General features: G+C 42.1%; 1 protein-coding gene across 4 annotated transcripts; it reads left to right on the plus strand.

Moving 5' to 3' along the window:
- Nucleotides 1-1,093: 1,093 nt before the first annotated feature.
- Nucleotides 1,094-26,385, plus strand: magt1 (magnesium transporter 1). Of its 4 annotated transcripts, none has more exons than XM_069669491.1 (10): nucleotides 1,094-1,203; nucleotides 1,963-2,132; nucleotides 4,135-4,252; nucleotides 17,594-17,734; nucleotides 17,821-17,961; nucleotides 23,241-23,330; nucleotides 23,441-23,504; nucleotides 23,607-23,681; nucleotides 24,500-24,590; nucleotides 24,681-26,385. In XM_069669491.1, exons 1-10 carry the CDS (start codon nucleotides 1,123-1,125, stop codon nucleotides 24,694-24,696), a joined length of 987 nt encoding a protein of 328 aa, XP_069525592.1. In that variant the 5' UTR covers nucleotides 1,094-1,122; the 3' UTR covers nucleotides 24,697-26,385. The 4 variants fall into 4 exon arrangements, with proteins under 4 accessions (XP_069525592.1, XP_069525593.1, XP_069525595.1 ...); XM_069669492.1 differs by having other exon boundaries at nucleotides 1,125-1,203; nucleotides 1,875-2,132; XM_069669494.1 differs by having other exon boundaries at nucleotides 1,156-1,203; nucleotides 1,872-2,132.

Consider the following 26,385-nt stretch of genomic DNA (forward strand, 5'->3'; position numbering starts at 1 on the left):
GAAAAACACTTCTCAGATAACACAATGATTTTCACCGATGGGTCAAAAGACCCTGATACTGGACGAACAGGAGCTGCAGTCTACATTCCACAATACAAAGTACACATTAAGAAAAGGACCACAGATCAGTTATCAGTGTATGCAGTTGAGCTTTGAGCTATCAAATTAGGTTTGGAGTGGATAGAAGGAAATAACTACAGGAATACAGTAATAGCATCAGACAGTTGGGCAGCACTCACAAGCATCAAAACCATGAAATCATGCAGACAAGATCTTATAATCGAAATACATAATACACTATACAGAATACACAAGAGGGGTTTGACTGTCTGCTTTATTTGGGTTCCTGCCCATGTAGGAATAGAGGGAAATGAAGCGGTAGATATTCTGGCCAAACAAACACTTAAATCACACACTGTAGACATAGAAATTCCGTTAAGTAGGGCAGAGGGTAAATCAATAATTAGGAAACATGTTGGAAAAGTATGGCAAGAATACTGGGACTTTCAAGATACAGGAAGACACCTTTATAATATACAAAAACAAGTTGGGGTGGTAAGAAGGAAGGGCAGGAACTGGAGGGAAGAGGCAGTCATCACAAGACTCAGGATAGTGCACACAGGACTGAACAACACACTACATAAAATAGGTAAACACCCTAACGGCAATTGTGACCACTGTGGTCAGTCTGAATCAGTCAAACATGTTTTGTTGGAGTGTAGAGCGTACGAGGAGGAAAGGAGGGCACTGATAACGGCAGCAGAGAAAGCCAAGGTATGCTTTAATATAGAGAGCCTACTCAGAACGGAATTAAACAGAATAACCGTTCAGTTAATGACATAGTTAAAAGAAACAAAGTTGATGGAGAGGATTTAGTTTCCTCGTTTCTATTCTGTTTTGTTTATATTCTATTTTTTGGTTAATAATTATTATTTTTTATTTATTTTTGGATTTTATTTTTTCTTTGTTTTATTTTTCTGCCAATCTACTGCTCCACACTCCAGTCCAGTAGGTGGCGGTAATGCACCTTAAGTCGGTTGCCAACCGCCAATAAAAACCAAAGAAGAAGAAGAAGATCAGCGGCTGACAGGAGTCTACATTGGTGTTAGCAGTGTTAGCAGAATGTTTGTAAAACTTTATATTTCGCTGTTTCTCATCTTTATTTTGCAGCAGGAAGTCGCTGAAGCACAGAAGAAGAAAGAGGTACAAAGTTTTTATCTTACTGACGGCGGCTTTCAGACTTTTATAAACTATGGGGACGTTTTAGTGACGTTTTTAAAGTTCACTATGATCCGTGCCAGTCTGGAAGCTAAGCTAACAGAAACTAGCTAACCAGTTTCCCTGTGACCGAGTTGTACCAACAACTTAAATGATTTAATGTCTGACTGTGAGAACGTTAATACACCACAGTAATACTGTTTATTAAAGCTGCTGTCTGTAGTCCAGCAACACCAGTTGAACCAGTTAGCAGCAGACAGCCGTTCAGATAAGAGCTCTTTATACACAAACTACAGGACTGATCCAGGTGAACAGACCTGCTCTTCCTGTCAGAGCTCCTCTTCTTCACTGGAAGAAACTTTATTCATCATGTTTAAATCATGCCTGTAGTAGCTGTTTGATTTTCAAACTAACAAAAGGTTTGGTTTCATAATCAGTTTGCATCGATATAAATCGTTTATAGTGTTTGACAGTAAACATCTTAAACAGTGAAGTGTCACCTGAAATCCACCTGAGGGAGGAATCAAGTCTGAGGATTGAACTTCACTTAAATATAACGTTCTTTATCACACGTCACATGGTTTAATTTCTATGGTCTTGGCTCTGTTGTGCATGGTATCCATGATACTTCCTCTTTCTGCACCTCACATTAGCAGCCAGGATTGTGTGTGTGTTTATGTGTGTGTGTGTGTGTGTGTGTGTGTGTGTGTGTGTGTGTGTGTGTGTGTGTGTGTGTGTGTGCAGACTCTGCTGTCAGAGAAGGTGTCTCAGATGATGGACTGGGCCTCAAAGCGTTCGGTCATCAGGATGAATGGAGATAAGTTCAGACGCTTTGTGAAGGCTCCGCCCAGGAACTACTCTGTGGTCATCATGTTCACTGCGCTGCAGCCGCAGAGACAGTGTGGAGTCTGCAGGTAACAATCAGTACAGATGTCAGCTCAGAGACAGTATCCTAGCAGTACGTACTGATTTGGCCGAAATGTAGTATGTAGTATGCGAACAAAAGCAAAATGTGCCATAATTACCTGGATGTCATACTGATTCGGAGAAAATCTCCAGTATGCACCGGACCAGTCTACCTCGCCTACTGTATCCCACAATGCAAAGCGCTGGAACGTCACAGCCACAGTTAAATGACGGACAGCAGCAGCATTCTAGCAGAAGGGGGCGCTATAGCTAAAGAAGCGGTGTTATTGTTTGTATTCCACCTGGTGTAACATACTGCAAAATTAATTTGAAAAGCTCCTCCATACTACAGACTACCGCCCAATGCAGTATAGTATGTAGTATGTAGTATATAGCATGTAGTATGTAGTATATATTATATAGCATGTAGTATGTATTATATAGCATGTATTATATAGCATGTATTATGTAGTATGTATGATATAGCATGTAGTATGTAGTATATAGCATGTAGTATGTAGTATGCAGTATAGCATGTAGTATGTAGTATATAGCATAGTATGTAGTATATAGTATGTAGTATGTATTATATAGCATGCAGTATGTAGTATATAGCATGTAGCAATGAATCAGCACCTGTGTGGAGTCTGTAGGTAACAATCAGCACACCTGTTAGCGCAGAGACAGTAGGCTCTTCTCATTTCTCAGTTTGTACCTCCTCGAGTCCTTTCCTCGACTCCTCTCCTCGTGTCTTAGTCCCTCCCACCGGAGATGCGAGCGGAGGAGGCGAGGAAGAAACACGAGGAGAGAGGACTCGAGGCAACAGACATTTAACAACATGAGACATCACTGCTTCAGAGCCGTCATTTAAATGTGATGTGTGGCACAGCTGCATCATCTGTCTGTTTTGTTACAGCCTGCTGTTTTTTATGATCTCTGTCAGCAGAACAGTGTTTATGACAAGTTACCTTTAATTCACTTCACAACGTGACATAATGTCTCGCGAATGTACGGATGTCATAGACGTTTATTTTTTAATTTAACACACACACTCACACAAATAAGAGTTACATTTATTAAAACTCTCAAGCATAACTACATGGCACCAACAATCATGCCCACAGATATTAGCTGTCCAGTGCATTTTATGCACGCTCGTGAGCATACAGCCGTGTGATCCAGCGGCAACGATAATTAAATAAATATTTACAGCTGACCTTTCTCTGATGGTCAGCACACAGAACTTTAATAAACACGAGATCCTGTCCGGACCTGATGGCGTATCTGCAGATTTAAATAATTATTGAGTTACTTGCTGTGCCTCGCGCGAAAATGTTATGTTTGTTTCTGCTCAAAAACAGTCAAAACATGAACATCAGGCTGTGGAAGTCCACACCTACACCAGTCCTTATTTTGTAGGAGACAATTTGTCTTCTGGTTTTGATGAAGAAATAGCAACATGTGGACATGCTGTGGGTTAGTCTGGTGTCCACTCTGTTAAATGTGAGACACGCCGCAGAGAATACCAGTCAGATGGAACAGGTGTCCCAGGAGCAGAGATATGCAGCAAAAGGCGCCGTGGTTTGTATATTCCAGCTGTGTTTCACTCCTCTTTTTACGTCACGGTGCTGAAAAGACTTCCGCAAAGGATACACCGGTGTATCCTCGCTCATAGCTCCTCCGGCAAGCCTCCTCGATCCTCGATCCTCTCTCCTGGAGATACATTTTATGAATTGCGACATCCTTCAAGATGGCGTGCTGAGATTGATTTCCGGGTTACAGGCAGGAGGAGCGAGGAGACGAGGAGGCACAAAATAGAGAAATGAGAAAGGCCTACAGTGTAGTCTGTAGGTATCAATCAGCACACCTGTTAGCACAGAGAAAGTGTGGAGTCTGCAGGTAACAGTCAGCACACCTGTAAACGCAGAGACAGTGTGGAGTCTGCAGGTAACAATAAGCACACGTTAGCTTTGAATAATAATATTACTTTAATGCTTGTTTTGATTTCAGACAGGCTGACGAGGAGTTCCAGGTACTGGCTAATTCCTGGAGATATTCCTCTGTCTTCACCAACAGAGTCTTTTTTGCATCTGTCGACTTCGATGAAGGATCTGACGTCTTCCAGATGGTGAGAATACTTCCTGTTCCTGTTCCCATGATGCTTTAGTTTCTAAGAGACTCCACCTGTTCATCAACATGAAAGAAAGTGAGAAACTGCGAGCAGGGGTCTCATTTATAAAAGAGTAGAATCCAGACTAAAACTGTACGTACGGAGAAAATCCAGGAATGGGTGCACCCAAAGTAATTCAGTAGAGCCCGACTGATACTGGATTTTTGGGGCCGATGCTGATTCCAATATTTGGGAGTAAGAAAATCCTGATATCGATATACAGGCAAATATATATACACTGCTCAAAAAAATAAAGGGTACACATAATCATTACAATGTAACTCCAAGTCAATCACACTTCTGGGATATCAACCTGTCCAGTTAGGAAGCAACTCTGATTGTGAATCAATTTCACCTGCTGTTGTGCAAATGGAACATACAACAGGTGGAAATGAGACGCAATTAGCGAAACAACCCCTATAAAGGAATGTTTCTGCAGGTGGTGGCCACAGACCATTTCCCTGTCCTCATCCTTTCTGGCTGATTTTTGGTCACTTTTGCATTTTGCCAGTGCCCTCACCACTAGAGGTAGCATCAGGCGGTGTCTGCAACCCACAGAAGTTGCTCAGGTAGTGAAGCTCGTCCAGGATGGCACATCAATGTGCGCTGTGGCAAGAACGTTTGCTGTGTCTCCCAGCACGGTGTCAAGAGCATGGAGGAGATACCAGGACACAGGCCAGTACACCAGGAGTCGTGGAGGGGGCCGTAGGAGGACAACAACCCAGCAGCAGAACTGCTATCTGCTCCTTTGTGCAAGGAGGAACAGGAGGAGCACTCTGAATTGTCTTGAGGAATTTGTTGTTTAACTGTTCCCTTTATTTTCTTGAGCAGTGTATATACATTGTAGTTAAAATTGTGTTTATTGAAGGTATTAGGCTCCGTGTCCATTAACGCCATTTTTTATGCAGGCAGCGCCTTTTTTCTATTCAAAACCAATGCAGTTCAGCATTTTCAGTGTTCAGTTTCCTCAGCGCAGATGCCCTTGGCATCTGCTGTTTTTGTTGCTGAGGTCTCAGCGCTCTCAGTTGAAAACAGTTTAACTTTTGGAACACCGCCGCGCTCGTCAATGTCACTTCTCTCATCCAACAATCAAAATCAAGAAGAGGCGGGACTTACAATATCCGCTTTGTCAACAACAATGGCGGAGGAGAAACTAATCCTGGCGGTCACTGACAACCCTGTCATTTTTGACCTCTCATTAATTAGTTATCATGATATTAATAAAAAGGCTCAAGCGTGGAGAGATGTTGCCACGTCTGTCGGGATGTCGGGTGGGTGTCTTTATTTGTTTTGTATTTCTAATCACAATTTACGTTAAGTAGCCGTTGCTAGCCGTTGCTAGCCGCTCTAGACAACGGCTGGTATCTGATACATTGTATCGTAATGAGACCAACAGCTGTAGCTAGATACTTTGTGATACTTTGTAAGAGACCAATATATTTTCCCCCGCAATGTAGCCATGCAGCTCATAAGGGTTTTATTTTAATGTGCGCAGTTGAGGAATGTAAAAAAAAAAGTGGTAATACCTACGAGACGGATATCCTAAGGAGAGGCGTCAGGAGCAGAACAAAAAAAGTCAGCCAGCAGCGTAAAAAAAGTGGAAATACATGGCCATTTTAAGTTTCCTTGAGCCCCATTTAAAAGAGAGACCCTTCACATCCAACTTCCCGCTACAAAAGGGAAGACGGACCTTCTGAGCCTGAAGTGTCAGAGGAGGTGATGGCTCTATTGGGGCCCATGATTTCCCCACAAAATGAGGTTAATTCAGGCATTCAGCTTAAATAACGGCAGCAGTTCAGCCATATCAAAAGATGGGATCATCTCAGGATCAGTAAGATATTAAATATTGATGTATTTATAATATTCTAATCATCTAATCGCGTTTGGGTCTGACAATTGAATTTTTGAAAAATTTTAAGGAAATTTTATTTGTATTCTATTGGTTTTTTAATGTATATTTTGCCTGAAAATGTGTGGACATTCAGAGAGAAAAAATTATTGAAAAAGTATTTTTTTATTATTATTGTTATTGTAAAATAAATTTCACTTTGTTATATTGCAAAAATTTCCCATTTTTCCCTGTACTATATGTTGTCATAAAATGAATAGTATGTTTGCAATGTAAATAAGAAACACCATTGATTAAATAGATCTAATAAATATTTATTTACACATTATCATTATATACATAGATTGATTATAATATAATTATTTACTTTTATTTACATAATGATTGATTAACATAATATTATTTACTAATTGTATAATTGTGGGTTTTCAGTGATTGTATTTATAGGATTTTGTTCTGCTATGGCACTCTGCCTTCAGGAGAGGAGAAGTAGCTGGTGAAGACATTTCGAACAGCAGTGGCTTCTCTTGAGTTGTTGTTGCTCCCAACCCTGGGGATGTTCTGCACTGCATTCTGTGGCTCTGCTGATGTAGATGGTGTGTGGGGGACATCACGATCATCTGTATCCCATCGAAGAAAGTTGTGTAGCATACAGGCCTTTTCTACACACTCTGCCACTTCAGGGGACACTTCCAGGACCCTCCTGTACAGCCTCCACTGGTTTGCCAATATGCCAAAGGAGCATTCCATCATACTCCTGGCATGGGACAGTCGAAAATTAAAGATTCTTTTCTCCTCCGAAAGATGTTGTCCAGGGTAGGGCCTCATGATGTGGCAGTGCAGTGGGAATGCCTTGTCAGCTACGAAAACGTGACTGGGGTCCAAGATGGTCTGCTTCAGCTAACAGCCGATCTTCAGGGAGGTTGAGGGTCCCAAGACACAGAGCCTTCCCAAAGGCAGAAGCAGCAGGATGCCGCCATCACTGCTCCTACCAAAGGCACCCACATCCACTACCGAAAATCTGTAGCGAGCATCCACCACAGTCAGAAGAACAATAGAAAAAGTACCTTTGTAGTTCCAATACTGGCTGCCACTGGAGGGAGGGGCCTGGATGACTACATGTTTCCCATCCATTGCACCCACACAGCTTGGGAATGCTGACAGCCTCTGAAAATCCTCTGCTGTTCTTTTCCAGGCACAACCCTAGCAGCTGTGCAAAACCCTGCTCTATAATTAAAAGCAATGGTTCTGAAAGAGTCCCCTGTTGACAGAAACCTGTAAAAAGTAATAGAATGAAAAAGCATAGAGGCTGTAAATACGCCAGGCTAGGACTACAACTTAAATATAACTAGGGCTGGGCAACGATTAAAAGTTTTAATCGCGATTAATGGCATCGTTATACTCAAAATCCAATAATGAATTCAAACGTAGTGTATAGCACAATTTGTATTTTAAATGTATTGCCATATGAACTAAAGTGCTATAACATTTGTTGTGCAAACACTTTTAACATAAACATTTTGTTTATACAGTAGCAGTTAAATAAAATATTTAGTGTAAATGTCAACTTAAACAATGTAATCAAAGAAAATACAAAACTAAAGCTTATTGCCATTGCCAGGGCATTATTGTTATCCTGTTTGTTACAAAAAAACAAAAAAATACAAACTGCCCACAAAATCTTGAGCCACAATCATAACATTAAAACAGGAAATTTCTGAGGTAACAGCAGAAACATTTTTCTGTGTTCAGGGAGCAGCATAACCACTCTATGTTCAGTACCAAATGTCCCTGTTAAAGTGAGGTGAAGCACAAAAAAAGTTCACGGCTGGGATTTACTGTGCAGGGGACTAGTCTGTAAAGTCCATGTTAATACTGCATTTCCTTTGCAGAATCTCAGTCAAAAAAGAACCAGAAAACACTTTCAGTGCAGTTTGTCAATTCCTAGAACTTGACGTTTTTTTTACTCCTCTGCACCAAGCCAGTTACTAAGACACACAAGATTTTTCACATTTTCAGATGATAAAGAAGCTCTCTTCTTCTGGACAATATGACCAGCAAGAGAAAACAACCTTTCACAGGGAACGGATGTTACAGGTGTGGCCAAGTACTTCTGTGCATAAGAGTGTTGGAAATTCCCATGCGTGTCTCCAGATCTTTTCTGAATGTAGACTTGAACTTGGCCACATAGGCAGGGTCATCATCTGAGCTCTCCATCACCCGGGAGAGATGGCAAAATGCAGGCAGAGCCACAGAGCATGAGACATACTTTTGTCCTCCCAAAAGTTCAAATACCTGCAACAGAAAATCTATTCCACTTCAGTCAAAATAAATTCCATTCACTTATACACAAAAAATATCCTCTACATATTCATGCTGCATTTACATATAAACACACTGTTTCTCTTTAACATGCACTTAGACAGGATAGTGAGAAATATGATATAAAACATACCTGCAAGGCTCCAGTAGCATTTCCAACCTCTGCAGTTTGTCCATTTCAGCTGTAGTTGGCATGGCAATCTTGGTGTGTGTGGTGAGGACATCCCTCAGTGGCTGTTCGTTTCGGCGGATGCTTTTTATAATGTCCAGAGATTAATTCCATCTGGTTGGAACATCTTGCATAAGCGACTCCTTCTTTTGTCCATGTTCAATTTGTTGCAACTTGTTGTTGCTCTAATTCTGCAGCATTAGCTGGACTGTGTTTAAAGTGCCCCACAACTTTTCTGCACTTGGCCAGGACATTGTCAAACACACTGTTCTGCAGAGATACTGTGACAGAACGCTGGAGAGTGTGCGCTAAGCAGGGGACATGTTCAAAAGGTAGATGTCTCGCAGCAGCGATCATATTCCTTGCACTATCTGTGATAAGTGTGGTGACTTTATTCAACTGCTGAGCAACTTGAATAAAGTGTCCTGCGCACGTTTCAGCATAATGTCTCTCCTCGGTTTTCATTACAGTCAGAGCATGTGAACGCAGCACCCACTGTTCATCAATGTAATGTACTGTAATTCCAAGGTAATTGTCGTTACCTAGTGATGTCCAGTAGTCCCCAGTGAGAGCAACATAGGGTGCAGGTTGTAAAGCTGTCACTTTTGCAGACCTCTCCTTTTCATAGAGCTTGTGTATTCTTCTTGTGATGGTGCGTCTTGAGGGAGTCTCATACCTGCCGTCATTTGTTGCGATTCAGAGAACGTCTCTCAGACCGACGTCTTCCACAACCCGAATCGGCCTGCAGTCTGTAGCGATCCACGTCACTATGGCATTTGTTAGCTTGTCTTGCCTTGCTTTATCTATACGTCTCCCACACATTGCATCCAACGTAGTCTGCCTAAGCCTCCCTCCACTGTTTGTTTCGTTGAGTGATTTGCTGGCATCAACTGTGTGTACCGCATTTAGGTGATATTTTAAACTGGAAGTACTCCGGTGATTGGAAAATTCAGCTTTGCAGTGGTTACAAATAACCTTGGTTTTATCGACTCCGCCGTCTGGAAGAACTTTAAAATAAAAATGTCCATGTAAAAGTTGCGCACCCGTCTCCATATTTGTTTGGCCGCGAATTATTTCTTTTTCCGGTTCCTGTGAGCGCCGCAAAAGACTTTTTCAAAATAAAAGCCAGTGAGCAACAGACAAATGAAAACTGCGTTAATATGCGATAAAATTATTGTTGCCGTTATTTAATTAATGAGTTAATGCGATAATAACGCTTTATTGAGCCTACTAGCCTCATACTAGCCTTTATAATTAACAGATATATTCACGTTCAAAATATGTCTGAAATTAAAAGAATAAAATTCCAAATCTGCCTTTCGTCTGTGTTTCTAGTCTTATTATTCTGCTCTGTTTGGGGCATTTTGGATGATCTATGGACCGCTCAGCCAACAGTCCCCAGGGTGGGACTCAATCAAAACGTAGCATCACGGTGACATGGCTGTCTCTCTGCTCTGCTCCGTGTCTGTCTGTTGCACCATAACATCGTAACTTTAACATCTTTATGAGACGTGAAAGGGACTTCACAAAACATCTTCATTTGCCGTTCTGTGAATGAGAACAGCACACGTGCGCGTCTCGCTGCTATAAGGAGCTGCAGGTGTGCTGAGGGCGGAGTAGACAGACACACACAGTTGGTAGCATCGCGAAGATGGCTTTTTAAAACAAAGTCCTGTATCTTCCTGTGGGGTTGTACGGAGGTGTAGACGTGTAAGCTTGTTGTTTGGAGTGTAACCGCTGTGAAACTAGCAGATAATAAAGCTTAAAGCTCTGGTACCTTCGTTACTATCAAGCTTAAAACTAACTGAGAGCCAGACTGTACACACGGAATCTCGTCTGCGCAGTTTAGATGTGCAGAGGGTAGAAACAGCAGTGCTCAGAAAGCAAGCTTTCTTTGGCTGATTGCTGTGATTAACACGTTTGTTGTTCACAATATTTCGTTCTGTATGGGAAAGATAATGCTTTCCTTCCTGTGTCAGCTGCTCTGCTCAGCTGTGACACGCACTCTGGCAGTGATAGGGACCTCCTCATTTCCCATCATGCCCACTGCCTAGTGCTGACTGAGTAGTTTAAGTTGTTAAGTTTGTTAGTATATGTTCCAAAATGCAAAAAAAATATGTTGTTAGTGTTTGTAATGTGATTGTTTATAACATAACATATGTTGGTAAATTTTTTGCGGGTTTATAGTTGTAACCATGAGTGAGGAAGCTGTTACATTTCTTGACTCCAGCTGTATTTTGGCAGTAAGACTGAGAGCCTGGCTCTTATGTTGTCAAAGTAATCACTGCGCCCTCTGCTTGTCAGGAGGTGTAATGACTTTCTCTCACAGCTCAAGGTCAAAGGAGGTTGTTTACAGTGAATTACGGAAACAACTGAGAGGAAGCTGAAGGAAATGAACTGTTGGACAGATTGAGCTGCTTGTGACTGAGGTGGAGTTCAGAAAGCATGTGTTGTTTGGAGGACACAGCCGGGGTGCCAGTGAATCCATCAGCAGCACTGTGCACGAGTGTCCCCGCTGTATCTCATGTATGCAGAAGTCTGTGAAGTTTGATCAGTGAAACTCAAGCTTTTTAATATATCTGGTTTAGTTATGATCTTGGCCTGCACGGTGTTTGGGACTGATTAAATGACATGATTTTGCGAGAGCAGTCACTGCTTTATTTGTAGACTTAATTCATTTACACAGTCGTTATGTGCAGGTACTGAGAATATTCCAGTGGAGTCGACAGGTGAAGGCAGAGTGTGTGAAGCAGCCACCGTGGAGTCTCTGGTGCTTAAAGTCAATTACCATATTGGTCCGAATATAATAAAAGATATATTTATTTCCTTTGTTTGTGAAGGTTCTCAGTCATCCAGGTCATGGTCATTCCAAGGATGGTCATTTGATACATTTGATTTGATACATACAGCCCTCCTCCAAAAGGCAATTGGCGCAATTTAATTCTAAAAGGAAGAATGGATGGATTAGATCGGATCATTCCGTTCACTGAAAAGATTTGTTATTTTTGAACGAATTGTTCAGGACCGAAACATCTTTTTCCGCCACTACAACAAGAGAATACACAAGCTGTGAAATGGATAATGCCAACAAACGACCGGCATCCACAACAACACCAACACAAACCACACACAAGAATAAAAAACAAAAGTTTTATCTAGTGAAGCCTGTCTGACCAAACAGGATTGTGATCGATGTCAGGGGGAAAACTAGAGTCAACATCGGCAGGGCATGCGAATCATGGAGACCTTTGATTGCTTTTGCGGATCAAAACAGACCCACAACTTATTGTTGTCATAGAAACAAAACCCACGTGCAGCGTTCTCTCACCGGGTGCAGCGTTTTTTCTCTCACAACACAAGAGCTTCATCCCAGCTCTCTCCAGCCGCCCTGCCCCGCCTGGCTAATGTTCGCTAATGCTTGTGATGATTTGCTGGTTCGTCGGCGTAATTTGCCGTGTGGTTACGAAGCACAATGCCGGAGTCATGCAGTGAAAGGAAAAGTCTTAGATCCTTGAGTTCAGCTCATGAAAAATGGGAGCAAAAACAAAAGTGTTGTGTTTATATTTTTGTTCAGTGTATATTTAAACAGTACTGGTACAAATGAAGCAATGAAGCTATCAATACACAACTACAATAGAAAACATGAGCGCCACTCATGGCTATTTTTAACATAAGCAATGTTCACTTGCAAATATGTTTATTTTAAATTGACAAGACAGAATTCAATTAACAACACTTATGAACGCATATAATATGCTGTGAGAGCAGCTGAAGTTACAAGCGAAGCTTTCCCAGGCACAAACAAAGGGAGGAAAGAAAAAGGCGACTGGAACTGCAGGCTGGCCGCATGGCAATAAGCATTTCCTGATTCAAGTCTAAGGCTGTGTCTGAAACCACATTCTAATGTACTGCCTACTACATACTCAAACAGTATGTACTGCATACTGCCTACTAACCTGACTATTAGTCAAGTCAAGTCAAGTCGAGCTTTATTTATAAAGCACCTTATAACAACCTCAGTCGACCAAAGTTCTGTACAGTTATTAAAATACAATACAAATACAATATAATCATACACAAATATAATAATAATAAAATAAAAATAAAAATAGAAGCCAAGAATTCTCGCTTAGCAGAGACTAAACGCCAAGGAGAAAAGATGGGTTTTCAGTAATGTTTTAAAGTGCTCAACAGACTGTGCAGCTCTAACCTGGAAAGGTAGGCTGTTCCACAGCTTTGGGGCCACCACTGAGGAGGCTCTGTCCCCACAAGTAGAGAGTCTGGACCGAGGTACTGCCAGGAGCAGCTGGATTGACGACCTAAGTGCTCTGGAAGTACTGTGAGGCTGTACGAGCTCTGATAAATAAGACGGTGCCAGACCATTTAAACACTTAAAGACAATTAATAAAACCTTGAACTGGATCCTAAAATTAACGGGCAACCAGTGCAAAGATGCAAGGATGGGACTGATGTGATCACGCCGTTTCTCTCCAGTCAGAATACGTCGGCATCATACTCAGAGCCGTCTTATCCGTATCGCGTGACTTAATCGTTTACGTATGTCCGGTCTGATCTCCGGTCCATCTCCGCCATAGTGGAAGCTGAATAGCCGCAATGCATTTTGGGGCGGTTGAGTACAACAAGTGGGCTCCCGTCTCATACTCAAACATCCGAGCCGATCTAGTATACATCCGGGCATTTCTCGCATTCACAAAATTACATACTATGAGATGGGAACGCACAACATACTCAATTTTATGTCACGGTTAGTATGATCAGTATGATTAGTATGATAGTATGCGGTTTCGGACACACCCTAAGCTGCCACCTGACTATGTCACATGACTGAATCGACCAATAAAAGAGTTTAAAGCTTTATTGTCTGCTAGTTTCACAGCAGTTACGCTCTAAACAACAAGCTTACACGTCTACACCTCCATACAACCCCACAGGAAGATACAGGGTTTTGTTTTAATAAGCCATCGTCGCGCTGCTACCAGGTGTGTGCATCTGTCCACTCCGCCCTCAGCACACCTGCAGCTCCTTACAGCAATGAGACACACAAACACACACACACAGGCACGCACGCACGCACGCGGACTGTTCTCGTTCACAGAACGGCAAAGGAAGACGTGAAGTCCCTTTCACATCTCATAAAGTTGTTAAAGTTACGATGTTACGGTGTTACAGACAGACAGAGAGCAGAGAGACAGCCATGTCACCGTGATGCTACGTTTTGATTGAGTCCCGACCTGCGGACTGTTGGCTGAGATCCAGACCTCTGCCCCCCAATAGCTGGTCCATAGAGCGTCCAAAATGTCCCAAACAGAGCAGAATAATAAGACGAGAAAAACAGACCAAGGGCAGATCCTCTGCAGATACAGATACCAGCTCACACTTTTCCTGGATTATGATGTTGATTAAGAGGGAATATTTATTATAGAAAATCCTGCTCATTAAGACTTTATTACTATTATTAACAGTATCAGTCTGTCAGATGAGCTGGTCTGTGTTTAGTGACTTTTATCTTCAGTATTTTCACTATTGATAAAGATTTGGAGCTCACTATGCAACTGTTTGGTTGATTGCACCACACAGAAAGTTACCAAAAGCCTGGCTGTGATCACCAGCTGGATTCTGACCTGAAAGATTCCAATTCATTCCCATGACATGGGAAGATCTGAAGGTGGGAAAAACAAGAAAATCATTTTTAGTGCTATTTAAGCTGCTACAGAGTGACTATTTTATTTGAATTTTGTATGTCATGCAAATGTGACAATAACTTTTCAGATTTGGAATTTTAATATTTTAATTTCAGATACATTTTGAACATTTGTGAATATATCGGCCGTTAAATGGATATCAGATTTTTTTACTCCCTAATATCAGAATCGTCATCGGCCCCAAAAATCCAATATCGATTGGGTTCTAATCCAAAGTATGCATAACATGACAGTGTATGTCAGTTAACCAGCTTGACAAATAACTTCGCCAGCTAACATGACAAACGGTGTTGATTTTGGCCAACAGTAAATTATTTAGCAGAACAAAGCAAATGTGTAAAACTACTGATTGTTTTCTATTAGCCAATATCATTGCATTACCTGCCTAGGCTAAGGTTAGCCAGCCAGCTGTGAGCTGGCAACAAGCACTTAGCTACAGTAAGCTTGTATGCTATCGCAGACGATTTGCCAGTTAGGCAACATAGCAAAACACCGTTGAGTAGATAACATCAGCTAACTCGCGCAGACTCCCGGGGCTGATCTGGCTGCTACTTGAGTAATTTGCCATTTGGTTATGAAGCACAATGCTAGATCCATGTAGTGTAGTTATGTTAGAGCTAGTTAGTTAACTACCAAAATACTATCCGAGTGATATTAACTGAGGTATGATGAGAAACAGTGTTGATTTTGGACAACATGATGCCGGACAATAAACACGTCTCGTCAGTGAAAAGTAAACAGAGCGGATGAGTTCCGAGACTGAGCGTGATCAGTTTCGTGTGTCTTCGGCAAAAACCCCAGATGCTCGATCATGCGTGCGAATGTCCGTGCGAGCGCGTGCAAGAAGGTTGACTGCAGTTCCCTCAACAGCCGACCGTGTCGCTAGGAGTGAGGATTTTCTGAAAGTTACATAGCACCTTTTAAAAACTACACATTTTGTTATGGTTAAGGTGAGGGTGAATTTCATGATAATGACAATCACAGCAGATTCTCTTGTATTTGAACACAAGTAGATACAGGAAATGTGAAAGTTAGAGTTTAATGACTCATTAAGTGTGTTTACATTAACCTCTTGTATGTGTATTATCATTTTGTGCACACCAAACCTTTACATTGTCTGAGGAACAAAAGGTTGAAACTTGAAACCTACTTGTACACACTCGTGCACTGTCCATCTTTACTGTAACTTTCTGTGGCGTACTTTCTAAGTGAAACTATCTAAAGATTCACATTTATAAGCTACAGCCACTACCAACTGCAATAGCAAAACACAACACCCATGTGGAAGTAGTCTGGCAGCAAGTTTATGTTTACTGTTGGTCCACGCCGCGGAAGGCTACACGCTAGCATGCTAGCACTACAAGTTAGCATGCCTAAACTAGCAGCCCTGTTGGCGTGGTCACCTTATGTCCATATTTTTGGTTTGCTTCATTGTACTACAGTTGTACGAAGCAGTGTGTTTATATTACCAGTCCTCTCACCTCGCTCTGCAGGTACCGGCCACCGGCATGGCTGGTAATCGTCCAACCTTCATCGTCACAGCTCTGCAGCCGAAGTACCTGCGCATTCTTCTTTTTTCTTCGTTGGGGTTTTACAGTAGCTTGTTTTCTCCTCCAACACACCGACGAGAGTCTCGTGTGCTCTGTGGCTATTTTACAAAAATTGTACAAAACTATATGAACAACTGACCATTTGTTCTGAAAGTTGTTTATGGTGAAGCCGTGGTGGGCGGGAGTCAGTAAACACGGTTTAAGAGTAACCGCCTTTATGGGACGCCTTAAAAAGTCAAGCTGACCGATAATGGGGTAGAGATAATGTCATTGGTTGGCCCCTGTACCTGGTGTCCTATTGGCTGGGGAATTTTGAAAGGGTTGGTGCATCAAAAAAATCCAAGAGCAGAGAAGAAATCTGGGAGCGGATGTTTAACAGCTTACAGAAGTGGACTGAGTGAGAGGAGAAGGGTTGAAGCTGGAGCGTGGGAAATTTGTTCAAGCAACAATACATTTGAGTGCAAACAACATTTTGAGCAGAAAAGGAGCAAATCTGAGCACAAACAGGCTATCCATATTAGTGATATTAAATGTGTGAAAGGGGTCAATATACAACCTGGCTTCATTTCACCATCTCACCATCTGTGTCACCAATCTCCCCTGCCTCCAAAACATTCGTACACATGGCTCCCAGTTTGCTTACTGGTGCACATTTTGCTGTCATCACAGTTTCTGCATGAGAAGTGGAGTACACCACTTTCAGGCCCCGATTCCTGTAAAGGTTATAAATGAGACCCCTGTTGAGACAGAGGGCAGGTGACACATAGGGGTTAGACAGAGCACTAGGGGAGAGTGTCCAGGAAGGCAATGGACTAGGATGACGACAGACAGAGAAGATAGGATGAGTAGAAAAATATTAGAGTAACAACAAAAAAGGGTTGGAGATCCTGGCCAAAAAGAAAAAAAGATGGGGAAGGACTGAACCAGCCATGCAGTTGGCCGTCGCACTCAGACCATCCCCCTTTACTTCCTAAAAGAAACTCTACCTAACGAAATAAGAATTGAAAACTAAACTACTGGGGAGCGCCAACCCAAACTAAAATAAACTAAAACAACAAAACCCAGCACGCTAACTCGTGCATGGAAAAAAGAGAAAAACTGTAATTTAGGAAAGAAGATTTCCCCCAGAGCTGCGCCTGGGCGTGTGATTCAGCACCTCTCCCCCTTCTTCTCCACTGACCTCCTCTTATTCCCCCACCGCCTCTGATGAGAAGGCGGTCCTATCGCGGATGATCCAGGTGTTCTGCTGTTACCTAACAGGAAGAGGGAAAACCAGAGAGGTAGAGAGAGAGCAAATAGAACGGCCGGCACGTAACAATGATTAATAATATGTGTCATCACAGCCTTGTGATTGACTGGCGACCAGTCCAGGGTGTACTTTTTTTCAGCCAGTAGATGCTTCACTCAAACCAGAGCAAGTCATTTCTCATCATGCACGCCGTTGTGCAGTCGGAGCAACTGCGGCGCCTGACCCTGAAAATTGCGACCGCCTCGCTCCCGTGAGACTTGCAAACCCGTCCGTTTTTCTCCAAGGAAATATTAAGGGTATTAGTTTGGCAAGTTGGACAACATTCTAACTGCCGTGTGTGTGTGTGTGTGTGTGTGTGTGTGTGTGTGTGTGTGTGTGTGTGTGTGTGTGTGTGTGTGTGTGTGTGTGTGTGTGTGTGTGTGTGTGTGTGTGTGTAGCTGAACATGAACTCTGCTCCCACCTTCCTCCACTTCCCATCTAAAGGGAAACCTCGACGCTCCGACACATACGAGCTGCAAGTTCGGGGCTTTGCCGCCGAGCAGCTGGCTCGCTGGGTGGCTGACAGGACGGATGTGCAGGTAAGACTCACCTGACAGCAGTCAGATTGATGATGATGATGATGATGATGATGATGATGATGAAGATGAAGAGCTTCCTCTCTCAGATCAGAGTGATCCGTCCTCCAAACTATGCCGGCCCTCTGCTGCTCGGCTTCCTGCTCGCTGTGATCGGAGGACTCGCCTACCTGCGCCGACACAACTTGGAGTTTCTATTTAACAGGAACGTGTGGGCCTTCTCCTCTCTGGTAACACATACACACACACATACACACACACACACACACACAATTCACTTGTATATATAGGTGGAAATCCGAGGGGGGACAGCGGGGACATGTCCCCCCAACCTGGGGGAAAATATTATCTGTCCCCCCAAGTATCACTATACACATACTGATGGTCATTTGTTGATTATAGACACTTAATTGAGCGTATTGAAGTTTCAAAAGTTTTGGACACCCCCACCTGTTGCCTCACAATGGTTCGATCCACTCCCTCCCGTCACTCAGCCAACAGTCAGCAGAGCAGTGGGAGCCGGCAAATTCAGTACGTGTGTGGGAATCTCAGACAGAGCCTCTAGTTGGTGACTGGCCTCAGAAAGTGTTTCAAACAAAACATGTTAGTCATTCCTTTACTTCTACCACTCAGTATTAGGGTTGGCTAACCGACCGGTATCTATCGGACCCAATCACAAGCAAGGATTTTGGTGTCTCATTTCAGTGCCACTTCTATCTAATACTAAAGCTGTCAATCAAAATATTTGCTTTATAGTGCTCTGAAATGGACGTTCATTAGACGTAAAATCATATAATATATCATAATCATATAATATCATATAATAAAAACTGTGATGCAGACTTGCAGCACTGATAGGGGGAGGGAAGGAGGGAGCAGGTGATCGCACGATGATGAATGTTTCTCTTCATCATGATAGAAGGTGCTATTGTTTAATTAGCGCACTATTATTGTGTGATCACACAGCATGCTTTTATGCGAGGCAAGCAGGCAGACTGGCAGGCAGGGAGACGTAGATGATAAATAGAGAGAGAGACCAGCAGCAGCAGAAGATGAGAGGTAAACAGCAGACACTACTCCTCATTAATGTATCTGAAAATGTGTGTTTTTATGAAAACTAGGGCTGTCAATCGATTAAAATATTTAATCGTGATTAATCGCATGGTTGTCCATAGTTAACTTGTGATTAATCGCAAATTAATTTCACATTTTTTACCTGTTATTTTTTACCTATTTTTAATCCTCTTATCAACATGGGAATCGACAAATATCGACACCTTCCTAAAATAATGGCCTACGTCATTTTTTGACAAAAAATATTGTTTTGCCTAAATCATCTCCTCATGATGCTGGCCCCGTCTGGTAAAATCGCCTACATCCTCAGTTGAACAGATCGTGCGATTCTTCCGCTGTAGTATAATGGCCTATGTCAAGAGTGTGACTTAGGTCGTTTTATTTGGCCTAAGTCAAAAGACAATGTGACTTAGGCAATTTTACAAGCTTTTCAAGATGGCAGCTGCTTCAAGAAGACCGAAAATCTGCCTAGCAACTGAAGTTATTTCCATGATTCAGGGCTCGTCCCCTATTGGTAAGTGATGAGGTTTACTATAATATAGGCTAGGCTATAAATATTGTTATTCAGTCTTTTTACTCAGCATTTTAGTCAGCAAAATAGCTAAGTCCATGAAGCTAGCATTTAGCAAAGAGTGGAAAGGCTCCAGAATCTGTGGCTGTTACAAGTGATCGGCTTTCTGTTAACTCTTTTCTGTCTTTTCAAACAATATTTCATCGACAGTTTTTGTCTCATTTTTTCCACGTTACATGATCTAATTAAGAGAGATTTGAATATACTGTATCTAACAGCTTGAAATGATGTGTATAACTATAACTATTACAAAGGACCCTCTTTACTTTTGTGTTTTTTAGTCAATGAAAATCTCACTTGAACATAATATTACTAATCATAACATCATGTGACTGGTATTATAGTATGCCTGTCGTGCAGTGTCTAGAGGCAGCTTGTGCACGCCTAGGGGTGCATGCACACCACCCTGATGTAGCTTAAAGCCCCTGTAAACCCAAATCCACGAAATCCTTTTAACTATGTAATCTAGGGTCTTATGTACATAGCTGTACATTAGATGTAAGCATCTAAAAGTTTTAGAAATTAGTTTTAATCCAAACTCGAGTTATTGCCATTCTTTCTTTGTTAACTTCTCTAACACTTGTTGAATTGGGCCCTTGAAAACGTCCCTTGTGCCCAAATCATTGCCGATAGCATAGATAAGAATGTTTTCATGTGCTCTGCCAATCAAGGAGAGAAAGTTCCAGGACCTCCAGTCAATGAAACACGTCATGCCCGTCGAGTGTCATAATTTCTTTGACAGTTTGCCACATTAATAGGCATCACTCAAGAACCCAGCAAAGAAGAGCTGGAGGGAGAAGTGAGGATCACACGCCTCCTCAGCATTATGTTTAGTTATGTTATGTTATGTTTAGTGAGTTTGTTAGTTATGCTTTATTGTTGACACAGTTTAAGCTTTAAAATTGCTTAAGTCACAAAGGCATGTTCAAAAATTTGCCTAAGTCATTTATTCCTCTTATGTTACATAATTGACAGACATTGTTATTAGTATGTCAATAGTCATCTATTGTCATAAACTTTTCGAGTGAAATTATTATTAAATATATATACACTGCTCAAAAAAATTAAGGGAACACTTAAATCAAGTTGAAAATCTTTACTGATGGACATTGTATAATTTGTTGAGAATAAAATGATGTAACAACGGTCAATGGAAACCAAAATCATCAGCCCATTGAGGGTTGGATTCAAAATCTGAGTAAAAAATTGAAATCACAGGCTGATCCAACTTGCGTGAATGTCATCATGGCAACTCATGATGTGACTCAGTAGTGTGTATGGCCCCCGCGTGACCGTATGCACTCCCGACAACATCTGGGGATAATCCTGATGAGTTTGTGGATGGTGTCCAGGGGGATGTCCTCCCAGACCTGGATCAGGGCATCAGTGAGCTCCTGGACAGTCTGTGGCGGTACTTGGTTGGCGTCTGATGCACCGATACATAATGTCCCATAGGTGCTCAATTGGATTTAGGTCAGGAGAACGAGAGGGCCAGTCAATGGCATCAATGCCTTCATCATCCAGGAACTGCCTACACACTCTGGCCACATGAGGCCGGGCAGTGTCCTGCACCAGGAGGAACCCCGGGCCCACTGCACCACCATAAGGTCTAACAAGTGCTTGGGGGATGTCATCCCGGTATCTAACAGCAGTCAGGGTACCATTGGTTATGACATGGAGGTCTGTGCGGCCCTCCAAAGAAATGCCTCCGGCCAAACCGGTCATGCTGGATGATGTTACAGGCAGCATAACGTTCACCACAACATCTCCAGACTCTTTCACATCTGTCACATGTGCTCAGTGTAACCTGCTCTCATCTGTGAAGAGAACGGGCGCCGATGGCGGACCTGCCAATTCTGGTGTTCTCTGGCAAATGCTAATGGAGCTGCACGGTGCTGGGCTGTGAGCACAGGTCCCATTAGAGGATGTCGGGCCCTCATGACACCCTCATGGAGTCTGTTTCTGACAGTTTGGTCAGAAGCATGCAAGCCAGTAGCCTGCTGGAGGTCATTTTGTAGGGCTCTGGCAGTGCTCCTCCTGTTCCTCCTCGCACAAAGTAGCCAATATCAGTCCTGCTGCTGGGTTGATGCCCTTCTACGGCCCTGTCCAGCTCTCCTTGTACCGGTCTCCTGGTACCTCCTCCATGCTCTTGAGACTGTGCTGGGAGAAACGGCAAATCTTCTTGCGACCGCACGTATGGATGTGTCATCCTGGAGGAGCTAGACTATCTGTGCAACCTGATTGGGCTGCAGGTACCACTCATGCTACCAACAGTGACAAGGACACTAGCAGAACACAAAACTAAAGAAGAATCAGTCAGGAAGTATCAGGAGAGAGCAACTGTCTTTGGCCACCACATGCAAAACCATTCCCTTTTTGGGGGTTGTCTTGCTTTTGCCTCTCCATTGCACCTGTTGTCTCTTTAATTTGCACCACAGCAGGTTAAATTGATTCACAATCACTTGTGCTTCCTAAATGGACAGATTGATATCCCTGAAGTTTAACTGACTCAGTGTTATTATGTGACGATTATATATATGTATATATATATATATATATATGTGTATATGTGTATATATATGTGTGTATATATATATATATGTATATATATGTATATATATATATATATATATGTGTATATGTGTATATATATGTGTGTATATATATATATATGTATATATATGTGTGTGTGTGTGTATAATATAATATTTGGTTCAGTTTTTTGTGTTTTCTGAAAAACTTGAAAAAATTACATAGGCCATTATTTTAAGAGGGTGTCGATATGCTTCCTTTATGCAAATGTATGTTTATTAATGTATGTATTCAAATATACTCTCTTCTTCAACTTAATTCACGTTTTAATTCACAATCTACTTTAATCTAATCACTTTGCTTTGCTTCAGTCCCCCCCAACACACCTGAACCTCTGCTCTCTGCATAGCTGCTGGCCCCGCCCCCTCTTTCTGTCTGTCTCTGTCTGCTGTGTTGACTGTCTTCATCAGCAGTCTGTTTAAATAAGTCACAAAAGTTCAATATTTTCTCTCGCACTTAAGTTCTCACAGCACGTGTGCCACGTGTGTGTGAGGGACGTTATTAATGACGAAGTGATCAAAACGATCGATTGTTACCGAATGACATCACCTTTTATAAGCTTTATAAACAGCGACAGTCAATGCATTTACAATGGGGACATACGGAGATGCACAGTAGGAATGTTTACATTGCGTTACAGAACTGCATATGATTGTGTGCGGACAGAGAGCGTCCTGATGTCCTGTGACTACTGTCACTGTTTCAGTGCTCTTCCTCAACAAGGGGAGCGGGCAAACGACCGGTAAAATGTATGTAGCAGAAACAGTGCCGGTGGTAACTCGGTTTATATCGACAGTAAATACAAATAACTTCTGTCTTGTTCAGAGAACCATCTAGCAGGGCTTGGGACCCTTTTCTTTATCTATTTCTGCTCACGGAGGTTTGTTTCTGCATGCTATGCACAACATTGCGGCTGCATCGCTTCCTGATTTCTCAAACTATAGGGCGGGCGGAGGGTCAGAATAATAGAACGCGCGTGCGCTAATCACGCGTTAAAATTAGTGGCGTTAAAGGGAATGTGCGTTAACACGTTGTTAACATATCAACATAAAGGCTCGGCCCCTCTGTGTTACAGCAGTAGTTTTCATGTCCCCCTCGGGAATTTCTTTTGAGAAAATGTCATGTAAATGTCGCGATTTTCGCCCCTACTCACATGTATACACTCATATGTATCCACACCAATACGCAAATTTATATACAGACAAACAGTTTTACCTATGATGTAAACGTGTGTGTGTGTTTTGTGTTGTGTGTTGTCTATGTGTGTGTCAGTGCTTCGTCCTGATCATGACTTCAGGTCAGATGTGGAATCACATCAGAGGACCTCCATACGCTCACAAGAACCCGAGCACCGGACAAGTGGTGAGACACACACATGCACACGCACACAGACAGTTAGTTAACATGTAATGAAAGAGGACATACTGTATAAAAACATAGTAATAAACAAACTCTGTGTCTGTGTGTTTCAGAGTTATATCCACGGCAGCAGTCAGGCTCAGTTTGTGGCTGAGACTCACATCGTCCTTCTCTTCAGTATCCTTCATCAGTGACACACATACACACACACCCCACCTCCTCCTCCTTACTTTGTGTCCTTACAGTGCCTGTGTTGATAACCCTTCACCTGTGTGTCAGATGCTGCTGTTACCATGGGGATGGTGCTGCTGTGTGAGGCTGCGACCTCTGACCTGGACATCGGAAAGAGGAAGAGTGAGTGCACACGCACATTATAGAGGGTTCCCGTGGCTCCTTAAAAAGTCTTAAATTAGTGTTAAATTAAGATCATTATCTGTCTTAAACTTGCAGATGGTGCGCTTCAGGGTGATTGGAAAATTGTCACACAGTGCCCGAACATGACCGTAACAAGGAGTATAGAAACAATTTAAGCTGTTTGACTGTATTGTCTCAGAGACTCACTAGCTACAAACCGTGATGTCTGGCTGCGTGACATCGTCTCATTGTCCTCATTGCCCATTTTTGGCGAGATGCCGCTGTGTGTGTATTTGTAATGCATGGATTGCAATTATATCCACGAGTCATCTGGATCAGGCGGTCCTGGTAATACAATGTAGTATTAGTATCGGATGGGTTGTAATTGGTAAAATAATGCATCATTAATGAGGAAAATATTCATTACATTGTCTTAAAATTTAGAAGCTTAAATATTTGCAGCGATCCCCCAGCAGCAGAAACGTTGAGTGTGTTCCATGTGGAGACAGCAGGGTAATGAGGTGCGAGGCACAGCGGTGTAACTTCACTGATGATTTAAATCTCCTGACAGGATCGGTCAGGATCTACTCTTAGTAATGGTCTGTGTTCTACACGTCCAAGAGGTAAAAAAATTATTTCAGAAGCTAAAAGTTTAATTCGGTTTCCCTGCAGAGTTTCCTCTGTCCGGTCAACTTTTTGAATAGTTTTGCAGATGGAAACGTTTACGATGACTGAAAGCCTCTGTGAAGCTAGATATTTCTGTGTGTGTGTGTGTGTGTGTGTGTGTGTGTGTGTGTGTGTGTGTGCGCGTGCATCAGTCATGTGTGTGGCAGGTGTCGGTCTGGTGATGCTCTTCTTCAGCTGGCTGTTGTCCATCTTCAGAGCAAAGTATCATGGGTACCCGTACAGGTGGGTGTGTCTTTGAAACCTGCTGTGATTGGCTGAGATAATTGCTGGTTTCTTATTGGCTGACAGTCTCTCTCTGTCTGTGTCTCTCAGCTTCCTGTTGAGTTAAAGCGATGGCGTCCTCACAGTCGTCTGAACCTCAGGACATGAAGTCCACTCAACAGGCAGGGTTTCCATGACAACCTGTCTGTTTGATAAGCCATGATTTGTCCTCTGAAGTGTGTCAGCGTGCACACTCTCACACACACACACACACACACACACACACACACTTTGTGCCTTCACAAAGACTGAACAGCTGTTCACCTCTTCAACAGTTTGTGCCAAAATCAAAAAAATTAATCTTTAATAATTAAAATCTTTATTATTTTATATCTTTATTATATTCTTGTCCTTTATTTGATAAAAGTTTGAACAGTTCAGCAGAATGAATCTTTACACCTGTCGACCAGAAATGCGTGCGTGTGCGTGTGCGTGTGCGTGTGCGTGTGCGTGTGCGTGCGCGTGTGTGTGGTCACTGAAACGCACAAAGTGTTTAATTTAGAAAAAAAAATGTCTGCAACATGCTGACTGGCCATCTCACTGAAGCACTGAAAACGGAATTAATCATAAACATTGAACATTGTGTCGTTTTCTATCATTAGATCCAAACTTCATATTAATTTATGGACGTTTATTATTCAGTTTAACTAAGTAATTATTGGGTGTTCAGGTCGTATAAACACAGTATAAACACGGTTCAGACTGTGTTGTTCCGTCACTTCATGATTCACCTTCTGAAACTGGAGTCGGTGAACTCATCAAACTGACAGGAAGCAGCAAAACCTCAGACCTAAACTTCAGCTAACTGCACCTGTGATTACACTGCAGGTAACCTGAAAATGTCACATGGTCAGTTTAGAGGCTGCTGTGTGTGACATCATGAACATCACACTGAGTTTTCACTCCTTCACCACCTTTAATCACTCATTCAGAAATAACCCGTCCACAAACACACCTGAAACACAGATCACACGATCACCTACACTAGCATGTGTGAGTCTGTGGAAACAGGAAGCAGGAGCAATGGTGAAAATAAACACGATGTGATCACTACGACGATTAATCAGAGTCAATCAAGGGGCAGCACGGGTGTCTGGTCGTGGTTCCCGTTTCTGAGGTTAAACAACCAGGATAATTTTTTAAAACTGAAACAAACTCTTAAGACTCTTCTTCAGAATCAGTCACAGTTTTAAACGCAGAAAAGGTTCTGATTTCAAATTCAAATACTATGATTTCCTTCAGGATTAATAAAGTTCTATCTTATCTTAAATGTGACGTGATAACATGAAATCGGAGCCATCCTCTCTCAGGGTTTATTACAAACATTATTAAACACTATGAGATTCATTAGGGAGGAGAGTTTGTGTAATGATGGCAGAATCTGTTCTCCATTAGAAACTCAAGTTGTAGTAAAAGAATATTACGTTGTGTTTGTTATCAGCTCTTCTATATGAGCTGTGATGGGACCGTCCTTTATGTGGGCTTTGGTTAGTATATGTGTGATTTCTCCTCCTGAGGTTAAGGGTCTGCAGTGAGTTTGTGTTTAGTTGAAATAAAGACAGTATCAGAATAAATACTCACACTTCAAATTTAAGATTTATTCTTTATTGCAAACTAAAAATGGAGCTATAAGAGATTTTAAGGTTTGTTTACATCATGAGAAAAATAACAATTTCCTGTTGTTTAAACCAAGTGCTTTAAATGTTTGTGTTTTTATCATATTGTGTCGAGAGAATATCTGATTTCTGATATTAAA

Source organism: Semicossyphus pulcher, unplaced genomic scaffold (genome assembly GCF_022749685.1).
Source record: "Semicossyphus pulcher isolate SPU_LCO1_2020_fin unplaced genomic scaffold, fSemPul1.0.p SCAF_2, whole genome shotgun sequence".
Taxonomy (NCBI): Eukaryota; Metazoa; Chordata; class Actinopteri; order Labriformes; family Labridae; genus Semicossyphus; species Semicossyphus pulcher.

Coding starts and splice junctions, on each gene's coding strand:
- magt1 (XM_069669491.1), top strand. CDS start 1,123: ATGTTTGTAAAACTTTATATTTCGCTGTTTCTCATCTTTATTTTGCAG. Junction 17,735..17,820: donor CTGACAGGACGGATGTGCAG/GTAAGACTCACC, acceptor TTCCTCTCTCAG/ATCAGAGTGATCCGTCCTCC. Junction 23,331..23,440: donor ACCCGAGCACCGGACAAGTG/GTGAGACACACA, acceptor TGTGTGTTTCAG/AGTTATATCCACGGCAGCAG.